Raw genomic sequence first — 14,897 nt, 5'->3', positions numbered from 1 at the left:
CCAAACTGACTAGGGCAAGACCATTTCTTGATTGTTATCACCTTTATTAGTGTAGCTTTTACCTACAAACAACGGTAACAATGGCAAGTGTTAAAATTATTTTGCATGTCTGCCAGGGAGAAAGGTTTGACAGTTGTCGTTTTTAAAATAGGAATATTGCCAAAATTTAATTTTAATTCAATTTCCTCTGATAGTATGTAGGTTCATATTGTTATATTATATTTCTAATCTTAGTCAACTTTTGGTCAGAATGACTAGAAACTATAAATAATATTGCCTTAACATTGAGAATATTTGGTAAAAAGACTGCTTGATGGGTATTCTTTACCACCAATTTTATTGTTGTCATTTTACTGTTGGTAATATCAGAAGATTGTTGTTTTTAAACAGAATAAATTCGGTAAACATGAAATTATATTGTTTTTGCTTTCTAATGCCATCCAGGAATATGTTAATATGTATTTATTGGGGAGGGTAAGGAAGAAATATGTTTAAAGGTGTAATTCCTTAAAGTATTTGTAATAAGACAAACATTGTCTTTAGGTTTAGAGATAAATAGTGGAAAGTTGTCCACAAGCTATTAAAGATTGTGCCCTTTTTGTAGGTGGCTCCAGAAGAATTTAAGACCAGCATTAGCCGTGTGAATGCATGTTTGAAAAAGGCTCTCCCAGTCAATGTGAAATGGCTGCTGTGTGGTTGTCTCTGCTGTTGTTGTACTCTGGGTTGCAGCCTGTGGCCTGTTATTTGTCTCAACAAAAGAGTAAGTAACCATTTTATTGTATAATATTGATAAGAAATAATTTTTGTTAAACACTATATGCCAAGTATGTTGCATGGTTTATTTAATTCTCATAACAATGCTATCCTCATTCTAGAGGTAAACTCAGGGACAGGGAGACTAAGTCATTTGCCTAGCCTTTATCAACACTTTATCACATAATATGGGTTCCCTTCATTTTAAATAAGTGCAATGTTAGTGGAATACTTAAATAAATATCAGTGTAACTGTGCTACTTATTCTTTTTACAAAACCCAAAGCTGTGACTTAAAGTATTTGCAAGCTACATCTATATAAGAGACATTCTTCTGCTCTGAAGAAAGGCAGAAGTGAAAGTAAACTACAAAGTTCATGGTGGACCGGAATCCTGCTTAGTTTCAAACATGTTGGAACAGCATTCTAACATGACATTACTGGTTACATGACATTCTAACATGACGTTACAAATTTAAGGCTGCTATCTTAATCTCACTTTCTTTAAAATTTTATTATAGTCTTTGAATGTTTTTCCCCTCAGTGGGAAGATATCTTTAAACTTTTTCATTGACACCAGTGAGGAAAATTAATTCATTTTACCTAAATTTCTTTTTCCTGTATCATGTTTCTGATTGTATTTAAACTTTTAAATAATAATTAACCTGCTGAGCCATATCTAAAATCATAACACCTTATGGGGATATAATTAGTGGAGCAGGTGTTTCATAAAAGCCAACAAATTCCAAAGAAGTAATTGTTTTTCCCTTTTCATCTTTCTTCTGCCCTCCTTAATGTCTACTCTTATTTATTTATTTATTTATTTATTTATTTATTTATTTATTTATTTATTTATTTATTGTTAATCCTCACCTGAGGGTATTTTTTCCATTGGTTTTTACAGAGTGGAAGAGGGAGTGGCAGGGAAGGGAGAAACTGACGTGAGAAAGACACACATCAATTGGTTGCCTCCCACATGCACCCTGATCATGGACAGGAATCAAACCTGCAACCTTATGGTGCTTGAGCCAGTGCTCTGACCACTGATTCACACCAGCCAGGGCTTTAATGTCTACTTTTTAAAAAAAAAACATAATAAAATACTGCTACCCCTATGACGTTTTGAATGGAAAAGTTAAACATTTCATTGATTCCCTTGGTAACTATCAGTAGATCAGAACTTTACTTTAAATAAAACTTAGTTTATTGTCAAAGCATGTACAGTATTTTCAAATGGCTTTCTGTAAGTTAAAAAATGACAGCATAAATTTATTTCCCAAATTGTCATATCTTACTTCTAAAATTACAAATCAATAATTCTTATCCATCCCCATTATTTTTAAAGCTTCAATATGCATTTATTATATTTGGATTTTTCACCACACAAATATAGTCAATTTCAATTACTTAAGAACAGATTTTTTTGTTTTAATATTATCCACGTTCTATTTTTTTTTTTCTGGTGAACTGTTTACTCTTTGCCTATTTATTAACACCTTCACCACAGGGCCTCAAATAAAGAGAAGCAATTTCTTTACTTATGCAATTTTACTATGAGTACTTCTGATAGAATATTCGATGAAAAATGAGATTGATACTGATGCTGTGATTTCTCCCTATTCCCTTACTTTGGTTCATGAAGAATGTACATGAAAGATGGTATCAGTATATTTTTAAATCACTAATCTGTCAATTTTTTAAAAAGTTTATATTTGAAAACTATCATCCTGTGGACTAAGTCCAGTCAACTTTGTTTTTTTAAACAGTTGAATCAATTGCCAGCATTTAAAATTGGAATATTTAGTTTGTAAGTACAGAATATAACACTTCTCAATTATTGTACGTGAAATCCCTACTAGAAAGGCACTATGGTATTTTATGATTAGGAATTCTGTGTTGAACTGATGTGACTCAGTATGTAATTTTTCTTCTTTTTTTGTGTGTGTGATGTTTACTCTAAAGTTACCTCAGTTTTCCTTTGAGAAGTTGAATATGACTTTTATATCTGTAGAACATTCAAAATATATATTCACATTTAAAGATGTTGGCTACTCAAAAATATATGTTGAGTTGATTCTAAAATCATTGACGTTAATAAGGCTCTAAAGAAAGGTATAATAATTTCACTTTTTAAAAATACACAGCAGAAAGAAAAGAAAATAAAACAAAAATCAAAATTGGAATGTTTAAAATAAAATTTGAGACATCTAACAACTCTTGTAAAATCTAAAGATCTGGCAATATTGAACCCACATGACTATATTTCAGCAATTGGCCCTAGCTCACTTTACATAAGACATGTGGTCTCTGGTTTACCATAGAACCACCCAGCGTTTACATTACCTGCCTTACTCTGTATACCTTATAGTTATAGCCCTTGATTTTGTACGCACTATGTTGTTAACACACTAGACAATAAAACAGTAAGCATGTGCTGGTAACCTTTTGCAAGACACTGTCTTTTCTGGGCCCTCAGTTTCCTCACCTATAAAATCAGGATAATATTTCTTACTTTTAAGATTGTCCTGATAATGAAGAGATTTAAAGTGACTTGCTGCTTTTTCATCCACATGTAAAAATGAAAAATAAAATATAACAATTTAAGAAACTTTATGCCTTCACTATTGCTTCCTAATCTATAAACTACCTTGTATACCCAGCGATTTTCAGTGTGCCACAAGAATTTTTAAAGCAGGCAATACCTACTTAGTCAGGGGCACGGACCTCTTTTCCCCTATACTGTCAAATAAAACAATGACAACAGCCAACACAATAGCCATCCGATGTGAATAAATCAAAATTTTACCTATTTTTTGTCATATAAGCAAAAATATTTTTTGGTGCGTCACAGAATTTTAGAAATTAGTTTATGTGTACCATGAGATGAAATAGGTTGAAAATTGCTCATATAGACTATAATAGTTTAATCGGAAAGATGATTAGCATTCATATAGCCCAAATCCGTTACTTTTTCAGCCATCAAAACTGAGATCCAGAATGGTGAAGTGACTTTCCAAATGTCACACAGTAAATGGCACAACAAGAAAAATAATCCTTTTTTTTTTTTTTTTTTTGCTACGGTTTGTTTTTGTCTCTTGTAATTCTGTATGCTATTGACAATATCATGTTTCTTAGGTCAAATTTCTATTCCTAAGAAAAAATTTCCTATTTCTAAGAAAAAATTTCCTATTCCTAAGACAAACATTAAGTGGTATGGTAAACAGTCAACACACTGACTTTTTATTCTCTAGTGGGGGTGGGCAAACTTTTTGTTAAGAAACCAAATAGTAAGTAGTTTTAGGCTTTCTGTGCCAGAGATCTCTGTTGCAACTAGTCATCACTGCCATTTTAGTGTGAAGCAGCCCTAAACAATATGTAAATAAGTGAGCATTGCTATGTTCCAGTAAAACATTAGTTACAAAAACAGGCAGCAGGCCAGTTAGTGGGCCGTAGTTTGCCATCCTGCTCTAGCCACCTCTGATGAGGTATCTAGATATATGCAAGTCATGTCTGTTTCTCCACAAGATAAAATGGAAATAATATGATTACTCTGCCCTGTGTCCTAAGGTTGCTATGTGAACTAATGATTGTAAAATGTTTCCAAGAAAAGAATTTCTATATAAACAGTCTGCCTTTGTTGCTGCTGTTGTTGTTTATTTATTTGTTTTTTAGCCAGTATACCTCCTGAACATTTTTTCTAGCAGATTAGGTTGAAGAAAAGAAATACAGATCAGGGTGCCCTGAGCTCTTCCTAGTCTCTCTTGGCTCTGGTTAGATTCTATGGTTGATACTTGAAAAAAAAATGGCTTTCTTTACCTGTTCTTACATTTGCCACTGAAACTACTGTGATATATTACAGTCAATTTTCAGGCCTCATCATGCCACCATCCTTAAATTTGAGATGACTTTTTTTGTTGTTGTTACTAATCCTCACCTGAGGATATTTTTTCCACTGACTTTTAAAGGTAACGGAAGGAAGGGTAGGAGGGAGGGAGGGAGAAGGGGGAGCTGAGAGAGAGAGGGAGAGAGAGAGAAACATTGATGTGAGAGACACACATGGATTGGTTGCCTCCCTCATGTGCCCTGACCTGGGCTGGGGAGGAAACCTGCAACCCAGGTAATGTGCCCTTAACTGGGAATCAAACACAGGTCCCTCAGTATGGATGGTCCTGGAGAATATTATGCTGAGTGAAATAAACCAGGCAGCGAAAGAGAAACATCACATGATCTCGCTTATACGTGGAATCTAAAGAACTTAATAAACTGACGAGCAGAATAGATTCAATGACATGGAAGCATAGTTGAGAGTGACGAAATGTCAGAGGGATGGAGGGAGACGGGGGGATGGAGGGGGAGAGAGTACCCAAAGAATTTATATGCATATATGCACGACCCGGGGACACGGACAATGGTGGGGAGAGCGACTGGGGAAGGGGAAGGAACGGGGGGGAATGGGTCATTGGGGAGAAAAAGGGACATTTGTAATACTTTAAACAAAAATAAAAATTATAAAAAGTTAAAAAAATAAAAAATAAAAATTAAAAAAAAATTTTTTTTAATTAAAAAAAAAAAAAAACAGATCCCTTTGGCTGACACTCTAACCACTGAGCCTCACAGACCAGGGCTGAAATTACTTTTTATCTATTTTTGCTATAATATTTGCTCTCAATCTCATAACATGAATATAATACTGTTTTTCTTCTCTTATATTTTCTAGTTTCGTTCCATTGTTATTGGAGAAGATATTTTATATTATTTTAATCTCTTCAAATTTCTTGAGACTTGTTTAGTGTCATAAAATATGGTCTACCCTGGAGAATACTCCATGTACACCTGAGAATAATTTATATTATACTGTTGTGGTGTGTTCTGTATATATTTGTTAGGTCTAGTTGATTATGTTGTTCGAGCCCTATATTTCTTTATTGATTTTCTGTATAGTTGTACCCATTATTAAAGGTGAAGCATTGAAGTCTCTAACTATTATGTAGAATTATTTCTCCCTTCAGTTTTATCAGTTTTTGCTTCATATATTTTATTAGTTATATATATGTTTATAATAGATTTATATTATATCAATATATATTGTTATGGAATTAATGTTTGTATCTCCCCCCCAGAATTCATATGTTGAAACCCTGCCCCCCCCCCACACACACACGCAATCTGTTGGTATTTGGAAGCAGGTAGCACTTTGGGCTTTGTGAGATAACTAGGTTAGATGAAGTCATGAGGGTGGGGTTCCCCTGACAGAATTAGTGCCCTTATAAGAAAAAAACAGAGAGCTTGCTCTCTCTCCACCATGTGAGAATACACAGCTGCTGCAAGCCAGGAAGAGGGCTTTCACCAGAACCCAACCAACCATGCTCAAGTGGTTTAAGACATTCTATCTTCCAGAATTGGGAGAAATAGATGTCTGTTGTTTAAGACACCCAGTCTGTGGTATTTTGTTATAGCAACCTGAGCATATTAAGACATATACTGTCCATTTTTTTCTCTTGTAACTTTTTTTTACTTAAAATCTATTTTGTCTGATATTTTTATAGACACTCAAAATCTTTTTTTGGTTACTATTTACATGGAAAATATTTTTCCATTCTCTGTTTCTGCTTATTTGTGTTTTTTAATCTAAATAGAGCCCCATGTAGACAGCATATATATATATATATAATCAAACATCTTTTTTAATCCATTCTGCAAATCTCTACATTTCAATTGAGAGTTTAATCTTTTTATTTAAAGAGATTAATGATAATGTATTAGTTTGCTGGAGCTGCCTTAAAACAGACTAGGTGCCTTAAGCAACAGAAATTTATTTTCCCACAGTTCTGCAGGCTACAAGACTCAGATGAAAGTTTTGGGAGAGTTGATTGTTGATTTTTCCTGAGTTTTCTCTCCTTGGTTTCTACATGGCCATTTTCTCCCTGGGCCTTCACCTGGTTTTCCCTCTATACATGTCTGTATCTTAATTTCTTCTTAAAAGGATAACAGTCATATAGGATTAGGGCTCACCCTAATTATCTCATTTTAATGTAGTTATCTCTTTAAAAATCTTATCTCCAAATCCAGTCACATTTTGAAGAACTAGCCATTGTGATATCAATATATGAATATTGGGGGAACATAATTCAGTTTGTAATGATAAGGAAGAACTTCTACCATTTTCCTATGTTTTCCATATATCATATATTTTTTTACTCAATTACTTCCTTATTTTATATTTAATTGATTTATATAGTGCTCCATGTACCTTCTCATTTCCTTTTTTGTATATTTTTAGTTATCTTCTTAGCTTTTATTACCCTGAGGATTATAATTCACATCTTAAATGTGTAAAATAATAGTTTGGATTAACATAATCTTATTTCAATAATACACAAACTCTGGTTCTATTCATGTCCATATCTCACCATATATGTTGTTATCACAAATTACATCTCGTATCTGGTTTCTTTGTGACCATTAACATAGATTTATAATTAGATTTATGGTTTATTAACATATTCTTTAGTGTCCATCTGTTTGTGTGGGTTTTGTTTGTTTGTGTGGTTTTTTAAAATTTATTTTTATTGTTGAGGGTATTACAGATGTGCTTCATTTTTCCCCACTTTGATCCCCTCTGCCTGGCTCCCGTCCCATCCCTGGCCTTCACTGCACTGTCTGTGTCCATGGGCTATGCATATACAGTAAAACCTCAATATAATGGGCCAAATTGGGCTAAGGGGTGTCTGTTAAAGCCAAAAGTCCATTATATTATAAAGTAGGTTTTCCCAATGTGTATGTTAAAAAATTGACATATTAGTTCACCTTTTTTACTTATGTAGACACATTTGTGTAATTAAAATTAAGTATTATGAAAAATAATTTCACAAAAAAGTTTTCTATATGTATTACTGTAATTTTAGATTTATACTGAATAGGTGTAGTAAATGCCTGCATTCACCAGTCACTGTGAGTAAACAAATACAACTCTTTCAGGATGTCACCATATGTGACTACAGACCAATTACCACACCCATGCGGTGTCATCAGGTACCAATCATTTCCCAAACATTGTTTACCATTGATGACTACTGGATTTAAATATGTAGACTATAGTTGTAGATATGTAGAATTTATTTATGTTGGCGATTTTACTATAGTGTTTTTTTCCCAACATATGGACTGTTTGCTAATATTTGTTAAAAATAACTGAATTATAAACACAAAAATAACCTGTTAATTTAATTATAAACAAATCCTAGTCAAAAGCATTTTAAAATCAACAGGATGTTAATTTTCACATATGACATATGGAGCAGAAATTTTGTCCGTTAAATCTGAAGTCCATCAAATCAAGATCCACAAAATCAGGGTTTACTATACGCATATAAGTTCTTTGGTTAATCTCTTTCCAGCCCTGTGCTTCCCTGCCCCTATTCCTCTAAAAACTGTCAGTCTGTTGCATGCTTCCATGTCTCTGGACATTATTTTGTTCATTAGATTTCATATATAAGTGAGATCATGTGATATTTGTCTTTTTCTGACTGGCTTATTTCACTTAGCATAATAATCTCCAGGTCCATCCATACTGTCCCAAAGTATAAAAGATCCTTCTTTTGTACAGCTGCATAATATTCCATAGTGTAAATGTACCACAGCTTTTTTATCCATTCATCTGCTGATGGGCGCTTGAGCTGTTTTCAGATTTTAGCTATTGTAAATAATGCTGCTATGAATACAGGAGTGCATATATTCTTTATGATTGATGTTTCGGGATTCTTAGGATATATTCCCAGAATTGGGATGGCTGTGTCAAATAGCAGTTCTATTTTTAATTTTTGAGAAATCTCCATATTGTTTTTCATAGTGGCACCAGTCTGCATTCCCACCAGCAGTGTACTAGGGTTCCCTTTTCCACCCATCCTCATCAGCACTTGTTGTTTGTTGAATTACTGATGGTAGCCATTCTATCAAGTGTGAGGGATATGGTGTTGCAATTTAAATTTGCATCTCTCTGATGATTAGTGACATTGAGCGTTTTTTCATATGTCTACTGGCCATGTATATCCTCTTTGGAGAAATGTCTATTCAGGCCTTTAGCCCATTTTTAAATTGGATTATTTGTCCTCCTTTTATTGAATTGTATGAGTTCTTTACATATTTTGGAAATTGACCCCTTATCAGATGTATCATTGGTGAATATGTTCTCCCACACAGTGGCTTCCCTTTTCATTAGAGGGTGGGTTTTTTTGTTCTGCAGAATCCTTTTAGTTTGATGCAGTCCCATTTGTTTATTTTTTTTCCTTTTGTCTTTTGCCCTAGGAGATGTTACCAGTGAAAATTCTGCTTTGAGAGATGTCTGAGATTTTACTGCCTATGTTTTCTTCTATGATTTTTTTGGTTTCACATCTTACATTTAAGTCTTTTATCCATTTTGAATTTATTCTGGTGTATGGTGTATGTTGGTGGTCTAGTTTCATTTCTTTGCATGTACCAGTCCAATTTTCCCAAACACCATTTATTGAAGAGACCGTCTTTACTCCATTGTATGCTCTTGCCTTCTTTACCAAATATTAATTGAACATAATGGCTTGAGTCCATTTCTGGGGTCTCCATTCTGTTCCATTGATCTATATGCCTGTTCTTGTCCCAGTGCCAGGCTGTTTTGATTACAGTGGCTTTGAGGTATAGCTTGATATAGGTATTATAATCCTTCCAACTTTGTTCTTCTTTCTCAAGGTTGCCGTGACTATTTGGGGTCTTTTTTGGTTCCATATAAATTTTTGGAGTGTGTTTTCCAGATCTGTGAAATATGTCGTTGGTATTTTAAAATTGCATTGAATCTATAGATTGCTTTGGATAGTATGGGCATTTTAATGATGTTAAGTCTTCTGATCCATGAACACGGTTTATGATTCCACTTTTTTGTACCTTCCTCTATTTCTTTTTTCAATGTCCTATAGTTTTCCAAGTTACAGGTCTTTTACCTCCTTGGTTAAGTTTATTCTTAGGTATCTTATTTTTTTAGTTGCAGTGTTAAATGGGATTGTTCTATTTAGTTTTTCTTTCTGAGAGTTCATTGTTGGTGTATAAAAATGCCATTGATTTCTGGCTGTTAGTTTTGTATCCTGATATTGCCAAATTTATTTCTTAAATCTAGTAATTTTTTTGGTGGAATCTTTAGAGTTTTCCATGTACAATCATGTGTTATCTGCAAGTAATGACAGTTTTACTTCCTCCTTTCCAATTTGGATGCTTTTTATGTTTTCTTCTTGTCTGATTGCTGTGGCTAGGACTTCCAGTACTATGTTGAATAAGAGTGGTAAAAGTGGACACCCCTGTCTTGTTCCTGTTTTTAAGGGAAACACTTAGTTTTTTCCCATTGATTATGATATTAACTGTGCGTTTGTCATGTATGGCCTTTATTATGTAGAGTTATGTTCCTTTTATTCTCACTTTGCTGAGAGTTTTTATCATAAATATCATAAATTCATGCTGGATTTTATCAAATGCTTTTTCTGCATCTATTGATAAGATCATGTGTTTTCCAACGTTTATTTTGTTTATGTGGTGCACTACATTTACTGATTTGTGAATATTGTACCAACCTTGCATTCCAGAAATACGTCCCACTTGATCAAGGTATATGATCTTTTTAATGTATTACTGGAGCCGATTTGCTAGAATTTTATTGAGGATTTTAGCATTTATGTTCATTAGGGATATTGGCCTGTAATTTTCTTTCTTTGTAGTGTCTTTATCTGGTTTTGGAATTAGGATAATGCTGGCCTCATAAAAAGAGCTTCCTTCTTGAATTTTTTGGAATACTTTGAGGATGATAGGTGTTAGTTCTTCTTTGAATGTTTGGTAAACTCACCCGTGAAACCATGTGGTCTGGAACTTTTGTTTGCTTGGAATTTTTATTAATGCTTCATTATCATTATTTATCATTGGCCTATTCAGGTTTTCTGATTATTCTTGATTGCAATTTGGAATATTGTATGTTTCTAGGAATTGGTCCATTGCACACAGGTCGTCCATTTTGTCGCCACATAAATGCTCAAATTATTTTCTTATAATCCTTTGTATTTCTGTGATGTCAGTTGTTACATCACCTCTTTCATTTCTGATTTTGTTTATTTGGGTCCTCTCTCTTTGTTTCTTCATAAGTCTGGCTAAATGTTCATCAGTCTTGTTTATCTCTTCAAAGAACCAGCACTTGGTTTCATAGATCTTTTGTATTGTTTTTTTAGTCTCTATGTCATTTATTTCTGCTCTGATCTTTAGTATTCTCTTCCTTCTACTTCTTTTGGGTTTCTCTTATTCTCTTTCTAATTCTTTTATTTGTAGGGTTATATCAATTATTTGAGATTTTTATTGCTTCTTGAGGTAAGCCTGTAAAGTTAGGAACTTCCCTCTCAGGACTGCTTTTGGCGTGTCCCATGGATTTGGGGTTGTTGTGTGTTCGTTTTCATTTGTTTCCAGGAAGTTTTTTATTTATTCCTTGATCTCATTAGTAACCAATTCATTGTGTAGTAACATACTATTTAGTCTCCATGTGTTTGAATGTTTTGGGGTTTTTTATTATAGTTGATTTTTAGCTTCTTGCAATTGTGATCTGAGGACACGCTTGATATGATTGCAGTCTTCTTGAACTTTTAGAGACTTATTTTGTGTCCTAGCATGTCATCGTTTTTGAGAATGTTCCATGTGCACTTGAGAAGAACATATATTTTTTGCTTTGAAGTGAAATGCTCTGAAGATCCAAATTAAATCCATCTGATTTAGTGTGTCATTTAAGGCTGCTGTTTCCTTATTAATATTTTGTCTGGAAGATCTATCCATTGATGTCAGTGTGGTGTTAAAATCCCCTACTATGACTCTATTACTACTGTGAATCTCTCTCTTTATGTCTATCAAGATTTGCTTTATATATTTAGGTGGATGCGCAAATGTTTACAAGGGTTGTATCATCTGGTTGGATCGAACTCTTTATCTTTAGCTAATGTTCTCCTTTTTTCTCCTATTATACCCTTTTCAAAGGGTATTTTGTCTGATATAAGTATTGCTACGCCAGCTTTTTTTCATTCCAATTTGCAAGAAATGTTTTTCTCCATCTCTTTACTTTCAGTCTTTGTTTATCCTTTGTTCTTAGGTGGGTCTTTTGTATACAGCATATACATGGCCTTGTTTTCTTATCCACTCAATCTCTTTATGATTTTGATTGGATCATTTAATCTATTTGCATTTATTGTAATTATTGATAGGTACATATTTATTATCTTTTTATTCTTTAAAACTATGTGTCTCTTTTCTTTTTTTCTTTTTTTAAACATATATTTGTTGATTTCAGAGAGAGGAAAGGAGGGGGAGAGAGAGAGATAGAAACATCAATGACGAGAGAGTCATTGATCGGCTGCCTAGCCCACAACCCAGGTATGTGCCTTGACCGGAAATCGAACCCCGATCCCCTGGATCCTAGGTCGATGCTCAAACTCTGAGCCATGCCGGCTGGGCTCTTTTCTTTTTCTTAAAGAAGATCCATTAACATTTCATATAATACTGTTTTGTTGGTGATGAACTCTAGCTTTTTCTTGTCTGGGAAGCCCTTTATTTTTCCTTCAAATTTTTTTTTTTTTTTTTTAATATATCTTTACTGATTTCAGAGAGAGGAAAGGAGAGGGAGGGAGAGAGATAGAAACATCAATGATGAGAGAGTCATTGATCGGCTGCCTCTTGCACGCCCCTGACTGGGGACTGAGCTCGCAACCTGGGCATATGCCCTGACCAGGAATCAAACCCCGATCGCCCGGATCCTAGGCTGACGCTCAACAGCTGAGCCACGCCCAGCCTGGCTCCCCTTCAATTTTAAATGATAACTTTGCTGGGTAGAGTTGTCTTGATTTTAGGTTCTTGCTTTTCATTACTTTGAATATTTCATGCCAACCCGTTCTGGCCTGAAATGTTTCTTTTGAGAAATCAGCTGAGAGTCATATGGGAGCTCTCTTGTAGGTAAATAACTGTCTTTCTCTTGGTAATTTTAAGATTCTCTCTTTTTCTTTAATTTTTGCCATTTTAATTATGATGTGTCATTGTGTGGGCCTCTTTTGTTTCATCTTGTTTGGGAATTTCTCCATATTCTGAACTTATGTGTCTTTTTTCTTCAGCAAGTTGGGTAAGTTTCTTCAAATCGGTTCTCAATCCCTTGATCTCTCTCTCTCTCTCCTCCTCCTCCTAGTACTGCTATGATATGGATGTTGCTACACTTGATGTTGTACCAGAGGTCCCTTGAACTATTCTCATTTTTTAAATTCTTTTTTTCTTTTTGCTGCTCTGATGGGTGTTTTCTGCTACCTTGTCTTCCACGTAGCTATTTTAGTTCTCTGCTTCATCTAATCTGTTTATTCCTTCTAGTGTGTTCTTCATTTCAGTTATTTTATTCTTCATTTCTGATTGGTTCTTTTTTATGCTTTTTGTGTCCTTTTTAAGTTTGCTATCTCTTTGGTGTAGTTCTCATTAACTTCCTTGAACATTTTTTATAACCAGTATTTTGAACTCTGTATCTGGTGGACTGCTTGCCTCCATTTCATTTAGCTGTTTTTCTGGAGATTTCTCTTGTTCTTTTATCTGAGGAATGCTTCTTTGTTTTCTTATTTTGGCTGCCTCTCTGTGTTTGTTTCTATGTATTAAGTAATTCTGCTGTGTCTTTCAGTCTTGGTTGGGTCACCTAATGTAGTAAGCATCTTGTGGGCTCCAGTGGTGCCATCTCCCTGATCACCTGTGTAATTTATGTGTCCCCTCCTGTTCTATTTGAGCCTTGATTGCTGTTGGCATGTCCATGGGTTGAATCTCAGGCTGACTGCCTGTGCAAATTGGCCATGACCACAGTGTATGAGCAGCTGTGCATGGGCTGACCACATATTGCAGAATTTTCCTGAGCACATTCTAGTGCCAGCAGAGACCTCCCTTTAGGTAAGGCACTTATAGAGGTTATCAGATAGTACCCTTTTGTGCTCTGTTAGTTCTGGGGCCTCTGTGAAGCGACTCTGGTGCAGGTCAATATCTGATGTTACTTGAGACCAACTGAAGCTACCTGTTATGAACCATAAAGCAATCTGCATTTGTTAGCTTCCTGTGCTTAGCTTGGGTGCATGTGAGAAGGGCCAAACTGTGAACCTAAGCCTGCTATTTCCTGTACCAGGCCTATGGCAGGTCAGCAAATGGTCCAAGGTACCTCAAGACCCACCACCGCCTACCAGCTGCCCATACTTCTCAGCCACTGAAATAGCATTGGGTAGTACATGATTTGCATGAGTTCAGTTCTTAGTGAGTAACCAGGGTGGGGCGAGTGGTGTTTGCCAGGTTAAAACAGTTTCAAAATTGGCACCAGTGCTGGGTCTCAGGCTACTCAGCAAAAGTCTCAGGGTATACCAAAGCCAGCTGCCACCTACCTGGGGCTGTGGAACTTTTCAATTGGGTGGGGGTGGATTTCAGAGAGCCTTTGGGGTAGAGCTAGTAGAGTTCACAAGGCTAATGCAGATTAAGATTTGACTGTGAGGGGAGTGCTCAACAAAAGAAAGTTAATGCCTGTTCACTGTAGAGGAAGATGTCCCTAAACATGAAGCCACACAATGTTTCTTCTTGTTTATCTCTGGCAACCCTTCAAGCTTGACTAGAATTCCTAAAGCATTTTTTAAGAAATACTACAATGCAGGTCCAGGGTAGCTGCTGCTAACAGTGCCTCAGGCCATGTGGGAGTCGGGTAGGGCAGGGCATTAGAGAGTCACCAGTGTGGAACTAGTCTAGCTCACAAGGCTAATGCCCAGTGCAGAGAGTACTCAACCCAGGAAAGATGGTGCCCGTGGGTTGTGCAGGAGCGTGACTCAATAGAGGAACATTGGCAGCTGTCCCTCCGGCCCTCACCCCAAAGCCACATAACTTAGTCTCTCTCTGTATGACTCTGGCGCACCACCACCACCACCACCACCACCACCCGCCCCGAGCTGCCATCCCTTTGCAGGAGCCCAGCATGAGTGCCTGCAAGCAAGAGTTTTGTGTGCTGTCATTTTAAGATGACACTTGGGTTTTCACCAGCCTTCTGTCTCATCCAAGTGGACAGAATACCCCCTAATTTTCACAGCCAGAGGTTATGTGGGCTTCTCTT

General features: G+C 35.6%; 1 protein-coding gene across 3 annotated transcripts in view; it reads left to right on the top strand.

The window, feature by feature from the left end:
- CHIC1 (cysteine rich hydrophobic domain 1) overlaps window positions 1–14,897 on the top strand; it is a gene marked incomplete at its 5' end in the record, with an annotated part of 98,918 nt that overhangs the window by 39,901 nt on the left and 44,120 nt on the right. For all 3 annotated transcript variants that reach the window (XM_081125720.1, XM_081125719.1, XM_081125721.1), the window contains one exon: window positions 605–760. In XM_081125720.1, the coding sequence (XP_080981846.1) occupies window positions 605–760 (156 nt within the window). The remainder of the gene's footprint in view (window positions 1–604; window positions 761–14,897) is intronic.

Source organism: Miniopterus schreibersii (assembly GCF_964146895.1).
Source record: "Miniopterus schreibersii genome assembly, chromosome: X".
Taxonomy (NCBI): domain Eukaryota; kingdom Metazoa; phylum Chordata; class Mammalia; order Chiroptera; family Miniopteridae; genus Miniopterus; species Miniopterus schreibersii.
The sequence above is the reverse complement of the archived record's forward strand: the minus strand, read 5'-3'. Positions and strand labels throughout refer to the sequence as shown.